The 11872-nt window shown below is 46.5% G+C and overlaps 2 protein-coding genes across 2 annotated transcripts; one reads left to right on the forward strand and one right to left on the reverse strand.

The window, feature by feature from the left end:
• The first annotated feature begins 1454 nt into the window (after positions 1 to 1454).
• PPP1R26 (protein phosphatase 1, regulatory subunit 26) lies at positions 1455 to 10269 on the forward strand. Its single transcript, XM_010149796.1, has 2 exons — positions 1455 to 5476; positions 10218 to 10269. The coding sequence occupies exons 1-2, from the start codon at positions 1455 to 1457 to the stop codon at positions 10267 to 10269; spliced, it is 4074 nt and encodes a 1357-aa protein (XP_010148098.1).
• Positions 10270 to 11518: 1249 nt separating this feature from the next.
• Positions 11519 to 11704, reverse strand: LOC104508239 (chromosome unknown open reading frame, human C9orf116; the record flags this gene model as incomplete). The annotated part of the gene is made up of 1 exon (XM_010149797.1): positions 11519 to 11704. A coding segment is annotated over one exon (186 nt), but the record flags the coding sequence as incomplete, so codon positions are not given.
• Positions 11705 to 11872: the final 168 nt, after the last annotated feature.

The raw sequence follows: 11872 nt of genomic DNA on the forward strand, positions 1-11872 counted from the left end.
CTGCCTAGAAATTCAAGAATTTTCTAGTCTACCAACAAGATGTCAGTAAAGCTGCTCCCTGAGCACGGGTCCCACGGTAATTCTGACAAAAGCGTGTGTCGCGTCACACTGTGTTCTTGGTTGGCACGCCATGCTCTTCTTAAAACTGACACAGAATTGTCTTACGGGTTGTCTGTTACCTTTTAGTAGCAAATGAATATACTAACAAGTTCTGAAGAGTTTAGAATCATTAATTCTTTTAAAATATTTACTGCCACTGATTAATTTGAAACCAGACCTAGAGAGTAATTGTCAAGGGCGAGGTCGGAGGGGATTCAGAGGCGCAAGCATGTCTGCAGGTCGGTGGAGTCGAGCGCCGCGCTGCAGTCGGGGCTGCCTGGGTTTGTGTGGGAGAGCGCATCGGGCTCGAGAACCCGCCCAGCCGCTGTGGTGGTTGTTGGGGCTGCTGTATGCCCTGCGCCAGCCAGGTACTGTTTTGATCCTACCCAGTGATGCTGCAGGTGAAACCTTCGGCCCTCGTGGGACCGCGTGGAAGTTGTGAATTGTAGGGGGTGTTATCTGGCATTTTCTGGATGGCTTTTTCACTATTCCAGGCCTTCATTCTGTTTGAGTTTTCTACTATAATACAAAGAATAGTTCATATCTTCGTCCTGCTTTTGCAAACTCCTACAGATTTGTGTTTAGCAAGAGCTTTTGTCTTGCAGTGAGGCCAGAGTGATTGATGTCTCAGGGTTACTGCTGTATGGTATGTTTCAGGAAGAAATGAGCTGCCTTCTCTTCTCTTTGAGCTGCCCCAAGTCTCTCAGTTGTGTGTGCTTAACGCCACGCCAGAACCGGTGAAAGCTGTCGGGGGCTGGTGTGCCTGGGCACACTAACAGAGTTACTCTGCTCTTTGAGTCAGAGTCGGTTTGTGTTCCACCACCTCGGACCAGGGGAGACTTGCTTCACATCCGCCCATCACACGCCGTGTGGGCATAGCCAACGTTGGGTTTGTTGTAAAACTGAAAAGCTGAGCTATGCGTGGCTGGAGTTCCTTAAAAAGGGCAGTTATGCCAAAAGAAACACAGGGAGCAGAATATTTTGCAGGGTTCTCCGCTCCCACCAGTTCCACCGCGTTAGGAAAGTTTCCCTTACGGTTGTTCTTTCTCTCCTGCCACGGCGTTTGTTGCAAAAACGCTCAGGCAGCGTTGGTGCGGAAGGGGATCGCACACACCTGCGCACAGGGCTGTCAGTGGTTCTTCACCTGTTAAAGTGATGTTGAGGAGTAACTCTTGTGATGATCTGGCACAGCAAGCCCGAGTGTTAATTATTTACCATTTCTGTTACCAGTATTATCACATGGAATTTCTAGAGGGTGGATGCGTCATAAAAACTTCTTTTCTCTCTTTTGTAGGATGGAAGAGAGACCGGTCTGAGAAGCTGTTCCGTTGTGGACCTTGCTGTTGTCTGCTAGAATGTTCCTTATGAATGCATCTCCTTTGGTAGCTCTTCAGACAAAATGGGAGTCCTTTGGACCAGCAAGGAATTGTAGATACCCCGTTTGCTTCTCTGAATCTGAAGGGGGCGACACTAGAACCTCTGTAAGTGCAAAAGTTCAGATGATCATAAACAACCTGCAAAGTCAAGAGTCTCCCCTGGGTATGAACAATGAGTATGATTGTATTATGCAAAGGAAACAAAAGGGAGAAAAGGGCACCAGTAACAGAGTCACGTCTAGCACCACATTGCTGCGGAAGCATCCTCAGTACACCAAGTGTGGATGCCCTGCCGATTTGGACGACGCTGAAGCGGAGGAGAACGTGGGGTTTGGGACTCTCTTGCTGGAATCTGATAGCGACGATTCTGTTGACCGAGGTATAGAGGAAGCCATTCAAGAGTATTTGAAAGCCAAAAGCAAAAGTGACCAGTCATTGCAAAGGAACGCAGAGTGTTCTGAGAATATAAGCAGTGACAAAAGGTTTAAGAGAGAATTATCCCGTAACAAAATGGCTAGTAACCTTCTGCCTGTGAAATTTAAAGCTGAGATGCTCTCTGAAGAGTACCTGTCTGACCACCTGGGAATTGGTAAAAGGCTGCAGCCCGCTTCCCCTCAGAGCATCAGTAGCGATGACTCTTTTGAACAGAGCATACAGGCTGAAATAGTGCAGTTCCTGAATGAGAAGAAGCAGCAAGAAATTAGTAAGTGTGTGATTGGGGAGGATAAAAAAGATTCCCATCTGAGATCTGTCCTAAAATGCAACAAGGAAACACCAAACAAAACAAACTGTGGTGCTATAAAGCAAGGTTGTAACGCATTCCTCTTGAGACACCATCCCAGGCTCCAGGAAACTGGCGCGCAGTCCAGAATCCAAGAAGAGCCGAGTGATTTCAGCCAGGTGAACCGAGCGTACCTGGAAATGGCCACTGCCAGCCAGCCCTGGTTAGTGGAGCAAAACGAAGGAAGCGGTGCTAATTACTGGGAGACGAGGGGAGCGCTTGTGAACGAGAGCATGCACACATCTGACTCAAGCAGCGACGATGGCATTGAAGAAGCCATTCAGCTTTATCAGCTGGAGAAAATCAGGAAAGAGGCAGGTCACGCTGCAGACTCCGTCCCTTTGCGGAGAGAACAATTTGATGCGAAGGGAATGGCAGACATATCTGGAAGCCTGACTATTAGCTCAACAAAAAGTGCCTCACCAGAAACCCATAAAAGCCCTATAAGCAACAAGAGAAAAGAAATTAATTCGAAGTCAACCGAGTTAGAAAGCAGCAGCAATGAACTTCACAAGCTGTTTAAACCACTGAAAAAGGCCAGACGTTTTGCACCTGCGGAAGACAAGATCGCTGCTTGTGAGCTCACGTTGCAGGCTTCTTGCAGAGCGGACACATCTGCAGAACTCATGTGTGCGGAAGCTATCCTTGATATTTCCAAAACAATCATGCCATCCCAAATGGGAAGTGACAACACATCGCTCGCTGCAGACTCCTTCTTTTCTCCCCAGCTTCTCTCATCTTCCCGCTGCGAAAGCGACAGCAGCCTTGTGGACAGCGATGATAGTATCGAGCAAGAAATCAGGGCTTTTTTGGCTCTGAAAGCACAGTCGGAAAACCTTGGAACAAAGCCTCCCAGCCTGTCACACTCAATCCAGATGCCTTTGCCTTCTGATCAGAACAGCCTTCCCGGTACCCTTGAGCCTTCTCTTCCCAAAACACTGAAGCTGTCACTGAGTCGTAAAAGGAGACTTAAAAGGGAAGGCAGACTGGCGAAACAGGGTGCATCTAAAACACCTGAACAGCTGGAGACGGGACTTTTCCAGCCAGGTAACTATTCAAAATTTCCTGTGCTCCAAGAGGAGTGTGCGCTGAGCAGCCCCGCAGAGCTCTGTGATGCTCAGGGGCTTGGTAGTAAAGAGACTAGGCAGCAGCAGCTGATGTCTTCCGAATTACCTGGATCCGTTGGCAGGTGCGTGGCCTTGGACACTGTAAACCCTTTTATGCAGGTTCAGAGTGGCGCAAGAAAGCTTATGAAAGCTCCCATCCAAGCCCAAGAGAGGGATGGTTCAGATGATGAGAGCAGTTCTCTGGATAGCGATGAGGACCTTGATAGTGCTATCAAGGACCTTTTACGGTCTAAAAGAAAGCTAAAGAAGAAGTCCAAGGACCAGAAATCTCAGTGCAAGAAGAGAGTCAGGTTTAGTGAGACAGCAACTCAGCTGCTGGATGAATTTAGTAGCCTCCAACCAAGTGACTGGAAATGTAAAAATCCCGTGCTGCTGAAAAGCTGCCTCTCAAAACCTAGAAAAGCTGTGAAAGAGAATGCAACCCGAAATCCTCCAGACAACATAAACGTCAGACTTACCAATGAAAAAACAGAGGAGTTCAATTTACAGCTTAAAAAAGGATATAAACCTAAACCAGTTTCAAACCCGAATAACCCGCGAGTAGCTAAAAATAGCAGAAGTACTTTGGCGGCTGCATCAGACGCTGATGACAGCAGTTCGGTGGACAGCGATGACAGCATCGAACAAGAAATTAGGAAGTTCTTGGCAGAAAAGGCTAAAGACTCTGCAGGCAGTTCAGAGATACAGAAAGACGATGCAACTCTGGACCTATTGAGAGTGACCAAACAAACTGGTCCTAAAGGAAAAGCAAAGCACCAGCCGGTTGAAAATGAGATTGACCTCACGCTGGGTCAGAGTAGAAAGGCTGAGGTGTCTCAGCAAACTGAGGAGGTGAAGAACTCTCCGAGAACGGAAGGGAAAAGTGCAATGTTACATGGCAGTGGAAAATGTGCTTCCTCTGCGGAGAATGTTAATCTTCATACTACTGGTCAGTTAAAAGCTAAGCAGGGGGTGGGGAGTGTGAAAGGTATTGCTGCTGGGGAGTTATCTGGAAATACAACAGGTAAAAAGGATGGCCCTAATACAGAGCCTGTGCAGAAAGTGTTTCCCGCTAAAACCAGCAAAAATGAAGGTTATAAAGTACGAAAAGTGATTAACGCAAAGCCTAGACCTAAAAGGAAAAATACCTTTCACCTAAAAATTTCGAGTAAGTTTATTGCAGGACTAAAATACGCTCGGGACAGGAAGAAATCCATGCTTTTGAACAAAAGGCAGAAAGCAGAGTGTTTGCTGGCCCAGAGCAGCGCGTTAGGAACGGAGGCAGCTTCCCAGGACACAGGCGTGCTTGACCAGGGAAGAGGAGCCCCCTTGCCAAAAGGCGAGTTTAGTGGGGGGAGTAGCACGGCCATAAACGAGTCCAGTTCTTCGCAGAAGCTCGTGCTGGAAGCGTCAAGTCCCCACGTAGCAGAAACCTGTGAAAGACTGGAGGCTGCTCCTTTGTGTATCAGAGAGGAAGCAGAGGGCTGCAGAAGGGGTGATGCTTCAGGACACCAGGCAGACGCGCGCGCGAGTCTTCCCGTGCAGGAACGGAGTGTGGCAGCAAGCAAAGCAGATGAGGTTTGCAGAGGAACATCCAGAGCTGAGAGCACACAGGTGCGGATCGAGGAAGGAGACGGTCTCAGAGACAGCTGGGCCGATTCAAATTTGGATCCCACACACCCCAAACACAGTGTGGGAGTGGTAAAGGCAGATAAGGGTAGCAGAGTCACACCTCAGCAGGGTGTACACACGTGCAGGAAGGAAGGGCAAAGCCAGCAGGACAACAGGCCAGATCCAGGTTTAGCTTGCCCGCTGCAGGAACTCAGTGTGACAACAGGAGCACTGGATAAAACTGGTACAGGAACATGCACAAGTATCACTCTGAACATGTGCGTTAAGAAGGAAAAGGTTACCTGCCAGGACAGTGAGAGGCAGGAAGAAATTCAGGTATCCAGCTCCAGTCTGGAAGGAAAAATACCAGTCTTGCAGAATAGGGAAACTGCTCGTGAAGTGGACCAGGGGCAGGATGTTTTAGGCAAAACCTGTGCCAGACTTACTGACGTACCTGCAGGGGAGTGCCCAGATTCCCTCTCAAAAAGAAAGGTTTCAAATATGTAAGTACACTTTTTTTTAATACAGTAACAGTCTTTTTAGAAAATAACTCTCGTTGTAATTACCTTGATAAAAGTTGAGACGTGAGAGGCAGCGGGAGATGGTGAAGTCTGTATATCATATACACACTAATGTGAAAAAAGCTTCTATTGAACAGGGATATCATGGACAAACATGCAGAGTTTTTGTAGAATTTTGTAAATTATTTGAAGTGTTCTAAGGAAATATTTTTTATAATGATTTTTAGGGCTTGCATTACTACAGGAGGCTGTAGTTACTGTAGATAAGAAGATGCTGACTGATCACACTTTAAATTATGAGGCCTCTAATCATGTATCAAAAGAGAACCTGTTTGTGCGCAGGATATATTTGGCAATCCGTTAGAAGATCCTAGGAAAACGCAGCATTTGACGGCAGTGCTGTGCTCTTGAAGGGGATTATCTGACATCTGTTCCCGTTCGCGCTGCCTTAGGACAAGCCCACAGAGTCTCGGTTCTCCCGCCCCAAGGGCTGTTGGGCTGGGGGAGCAGAACTCCAGCGCGGCTGTAGGCGTGGAGATCCAGCCTTGAAGATGGAAACGGAAATTGGGGTACGGAAGGTGGATCAGTCTGTCCGCGCATCCTGTGTAAGGCGACCTCAGCAGCTGCTGGAAGTACCCTTTGAATACTGGGAACCTCCCGCTAGCAGATGATTCCAAGTGTGAATGCAGCTGGAGAAAAGAGAAGGAGCGTGTGTCAGACAGCGTGGTTTCTGTGGGTTTCGCTGGATTTATGTACTGTTGGGTCTGCCAGGCTGAAACAATGCCTTGTTCTTCTCCAGTCTGATTTTGGTGCCCTGCAGTTACCCAGAGATGGCTTTTGGTTTTCGGAATAAACTTCCTTGAATTGAGTGCCCTTACTTTTCCTTTTTCAAAAGTGGTTTCTAAAATGTTACGTTTCTGTGAACTTTCCATTTACAATTCTTGTGCAATAGAACAAAGCTAGACTTGTAGGAAGTCCCTAATGCCAACGCCAAGGATATTTTCAGCACTGTTCTTTCCTACTGGTAGCGCTTTCTATGCCTCTGATTCCAGCAGCCGGAACAAAGTGATTTTTCACTACTATCTTTACATTTGTACTAACTTTAGATGGGATTGAAGTAGCACGTTCATATCGGCAACAAAGTGCCCCCACACTGGTTTCACTGAAAAACCTGCAGTGTGTGAATTTAAGCTGTTGGGTGGTTCTTTCCTTTCCATGCGTGTGAAGTCCTTCGAGTAGTTTGATCTTGCACCTTGTCCCTGTGACTCGATCCGATGTTGTCTTTATCTAGTCTTCTACTGAACTTCTCTCAGCCAAACTACCACTCAGTGTCGCTTGGTTTCTCCACCGCTTCAGCAGTCTTCCTGGAGGCTGGCCTTAACTTTGCAAGATGGAGCAAAAGCAGTCGAGGCCGCATCCGGCGTCGCGTTGTATCCCCGTGGCCTGACCGCAGTTTGTGGAACACTGGCGACCTGCGGTGTCGCGTGGAGTAGAACAAGTAGCCGTGGCATGTAGAGAAACGAACAACATCCTTTGTGTGTTTATACTGTTGTGCAGTTACATTTTGAACATGTTTATAGTGGTCACTTGACATTTCTTACTGTCCAGCCACCTTTTTGTAGTCCTTGGGTTGGTTGGTTTGTTTAAGAGCTCCGTATGCTAGATCATCTCATTTTTGTGGTAGGATACCTTGGAAAAGTGGTTTTTTTACTTAGCTCACGTGCCTGCAGTCTGTCTACACAGGCATATATTTTTGTCTGCCTTGATTCAGCTGCAGGATTTGGGCCTTTTGTTTGGAATAGGTAAATAGGCTGGTATTTTAAAATAGAAGTTTTCAGAGTACCTTGCTTTAAAAGGATTAAACTGTATACTTAATTTTACTAGAGATGATGGAAGCACTATGTACTGTTTGTATGAAATAAGCTGAATGTTTCTCCTCTAAGTTTTCAGTAAATCAGCATTAAGGCTTAAGAGGTGTCTCGTGCCCCCGTCGATGTGTCTGTGTTCTCAATACTGCTCGTGAACGGGTTCAGTTAAGATGCAAATCCCATTACCTTGTGCTTTAAATAAAATCTGATTTCAAACAGCACTTTTTTTTTAAATTGATAAACTTGATTTGTATATAGGAAACGGTGTACATTGATAAGTTTATAACGTTTAATAAATGGGGTTCTGAGCTTGGACCGTGAAACTGGAGTGCTCCTATGATTTGTGTCGTCATCTTTAGTGAGTAGTGGGTTTGTGTTACCTTTTTTCCTCTCCTCAGTGGTCGGAAGATGTAGTTAGCTTGCGCAGTAGCGTTTGGGAGTAAAGGATGTCACCCTTGAAGGCAATCACAGCCTTTGTGTTAGCTGAGCCGGGGAGCAGGATCTCACTTCAGACTGCCTTCAGCCACCCCCCTCTGAGACTGTAACCCCCCGTGTGACAATAGCGTGTGATTTCCGTGTGACTGTGAAGCAGAACCCACGTCTTTAAAGATGCGTTGGTTTAAGGGAATATTGTTCTTGAAAACAAGAAACGAAGGATGAGAATCTCCAAAGCGTAGAGGTCACCAAAGTTGTGTTTATTCTGTGGGGTGAGAAGGGGTTTTGTACTTTTAGCAAAACCCTTACAGTGGTTTTCTTTCCTGGCATTTGTGGTCAAGAGTGGCGTTTCCTTGTGCTTGCCCTCTCCGTTAGTAGCACGAGGGTTTCCTCGGTTTTGAGGCAGAGCTCAGGAGGTGACATTTGTCAGTTAAAGCACGTGGTGTATCTCTAAAGGGCATCCCCTGCAGGATGATGAGCACGTGATCCTTTCTGCCCCGCTGTCGAAGACCGGAGGTAGTGAGCGTGGGAACCCTTGATGGTGCGGAGATGGGATGAACACGCTTTCCTGTGTTCTCCTAGGAGACCCTGAGCTAGTCTTCAGGGTGGGCGGGAGGACCTGTCTTGATGTTCAAACCATCCTGTCACCCGTGGTGTTGCTGTACCACTGTGCTATGGGTATTCCCTTCTCCCTCCAAGTCCTCCCGGTTGTCTTAGGTCTCTGCAAGTAATTTTTCCAGACTTTGTCCCATGGGAATTGCTGACCTGCCAAGGAGGAGCAAGCACCCCAGAGCGTGTAACTCTAAATAGCATGTCAACAGACATCCCTGGCGTTGGTGCTGGGGCTGTAGGAAGAGTGCCATGGCTGCACTGGCAGTATCGTCATTCTGGGTACAGTTCTCATCGCTCGTTCCAACAGAGAACTCCAGTGTCTTGGAGCAGTAAGAAATGGCTCTTACACACTACAGATTACGGGCTGAACAGCTGAGGAGTAGAAAGACAGTGAGGATAAAGTCCTACGTGTGTGGTACCAAGTTTGGGGTTGCAGCACAAATCTCCTGAGGTCCCGTCTGGATGGGTGCAGTACCAAAACCTTTTTTTTTCCTTCCTGTTGATAGTGATCATAACAGGCAGCCAACTGCAGAGTAGGCACGGACCACACACCCCTCCTGACCCTTCCGCTCTCCGTGACAGCTGAAAAGGCTCTGATGAGTGCCCAGAACAAGCTCCTTTCTCCATTATTTCAGCCCTCCTGAGGCATTAATTTGATCCCTTATCTATTGCAGCAGTTACATGCGTGGAACCATGTACTCGGATCTACACAAGCCTGGAAGGAATTACTTTTGGGTTTTTTCTAGTGAGTGCTGGTTTACATTTTTTAAAAACACACTTCTTTTTCCCTGCCAGAGCACACAACTTGCTAATTTGGATGTTAATTTATTAAACTACGAGGCATATTTTATTACAGCTAGTGGCAAGCTACAGCATCCCGATTGGAATACCGGAGTTCTCAGATAAAGCTGTGCTTGCTCAGGACTAGGAAAATAGGTACCTTGCTTTATTTTATCACGGTGACTTATTTTTCCGAGCTTCAGGATCTTCAAGGGTCCTCAGGGGACCACAAGCACCACCTAAATTTTTTATAAACTGTTCTTTGCTGCTATTTTCAGAGCATGAGTTTTGACGTGTAGCTCCAGGAAGGAGCTCGCCATCTCCGCCGCCATCTCTTTTATTAATGTATGTGCTTTTCAATATTTCAGACCTTTAAAAAGGGCAGTTTGTCTTGGTTTGATCCTACAGCCTCGCATACTTCTATCTGCAAATGCGCAAAGCAGAAAGAGGCCCTTTGAGGTAGATAGATTCTCTGTGGTAAAATGGGTCATCTTCAGGATGATATTTTGAATTTGTACAGGTGTTTCTTAAAGGGAAGTGTATTGGGTCTCCAACACCTGAGCAAATAGGTCAGTATTTCTTAATCACACTAAAATAGGGAAATGTGCGAGAGCAAACATAAGGAAAATGGGAGCTGGCTGCCAGCAAAGCTCGTGTATTGTTCCCTTCTCAGTGAACCTCGGTGGGAGGGAATTGGGTAACCTTACTCCAGCATACCTCAGCAGACAGTCTATGCGGGGGTGACGTGAGGTACGCTGCACGCAAAACGCTTCAAGGGAGCTGGTCTCAGTTCAAGAATAAAACAAAAAAACGGAAGAAATAAAGGCAAGGAAGAAAAGAGGTGGGTGTTTTTAGATGAAGTATGAAAACATGGAAAATATGTGACAAAACCTGCTAAATTTCTGTGTCTAAGAGGCAGTCGTATCCCTAAATTAGTCCACCTGCAGAAAAATCTGTGGGTAAGAATATATGAAAGTTGTCACAACTGTTTGTATTAATTCAGCGCTTCATGTTATTTTTTGTTTCAGGAGAAGAAAGGGAAGTTACGAGAAGCTCAAGGTATTGTCTAGCGTCGAATAGCAGAACAGCAGTGAATGATAGTGTTGCTTATTTATTTTCACGTCTTAAATATTTTAAAAGTTCACTTTTCAGGCCCATTTTTGCTTAGTATGTTTCCTTGTGCCAGGGTATTGGTGTGTTTTCAGCGAAGGTGGGACCATTTCTCCTCCATAAACTGGCAGACTGGTTTCTCTTCAAGACGAGTTTGCAGGCAGCACGTGCTAAGGTGTTCCTTTTGGTGCAGTGTCTCCTTGTAGTTACCGTCTAAATGCTGCAGTTTCACTGGCTGTGGAACTACAGCTGTTACTTGGAAAAGTTAAATAAAACTTAACTTTTTGATGAGTTGTCTGTCTTAGAGTGATTTCTTAAAGCATTGTAGCTTAGAGAGGTAAGGAAGATGAACATGCTTGCTATAAGAAATCCAAAGGCTTAATGAACAGCTCTGGAAAACATGCAGTTTGGTTATTAAATAGTACAGAAACAGTTTTAAAATCTTAATTTTTAATGATACGTGGTACATGAGACGAGTTTAAAGGGTCCTTAGTGACAGAGAAAAGGTTAAGTGAATGTATGTATATGTAATCTATATTGGTCTAGTACTTACAACTACGTGCTGCCTAGAAATTCAGATGGTTCATATGAGCTATTGAACTGACACTTCATCACATTAAATCTTTATAAATTAAGATACTATTGCTAATAACGCTCATTCTGTAAATTAGTGGTTTTCAGCTAGTACCAAACTGGCTTTATGTGTTTTCTCCCAACAAATTACTGAACTCGTTTTTGATAACACAGACTTGAACCGCTGCTCCCCCAGGGCTAAATTTCTGGCCTTAACAAGGTACGAGTCCGTTAATTTTATTTTTACCCAGTATTTTAAGTTCAGGACTCTGTCTCAACTACACGGCTTTCGTACCGGCTTGCTTGGCCACTGAATTCCCTGCCCGCTGCCGTTTGTTTCTGCCGTGGTATCCCAAGTCTGCGGTCAGAAGAGGTAACTTGGAACCAAGTGCTGGAGGAAGAGTGCTTTGTCCGGGACGGGTGTAAGAGAAACCAGCCTTGCTCTCCGTGAAGCAGCCTGCCGCCGGCTGAGCAGCTACAGCGACAGCGTAGTTCCTCCGCTTGTGCTTGCAGATGAGGCTCAGCAATAGGTCAGGATGAGGTCAGTGCTGTGGTTTGCTTGCTCGTGTTACAGTTTGGGGGTTTTATCTAGGCAGCCAGCAGTGAACTGAAGCGGGTTCGTATCGTCATCGCTGCTCCTGCGGGTCTAACAGTGCGAGGGGCTGCTTGGGTTGTAGCTGGGGTGGAAGTTGAAGTGGTCGTAGGCGGTGATGAAGTTGCCTGGGCCGGTGACGTGGCTCTTCTCCAGGGAGGTGTTGAGCCCGTTATTTCTGTACATGCCACACTGCACCAGAATATTTGAAAACGCGTGCGAGGTGGTGTGGAAGGAGGTCTGCGAGAGCGAGGGAAGGGAGGAAGATGTTAGTACCAGCGTCAGTAGGGGCTGCCACGTGCAGAAGTTTGGGTGCAGTGCTAAGGGCACTTCATCTGCTTCGGGGAGTTCATTGACGGGGGATCTTGCGGAGGCCAGAACTTTTAGAATCACAGGCTGGTTTGGGTT

The sequence above is a fragment of the Eurypyga helias genome, unplaced genomic scaffold (genome assembly GCF_000690775.1).
Source record: "Eurypyga helias isolate BGI_N326 unplaced genomic scaffold, ASM69077v1 scaffold19004, whole genome shotgun sequence".
In the NCBI taxonomy this organism is placed as follows: domain Eukaryota; kingdom Metazoa; phylum Chordata; class Aves; order Eurypygiformes; family Eurypygidae; genus Eurypyga; species Eurypyga helias.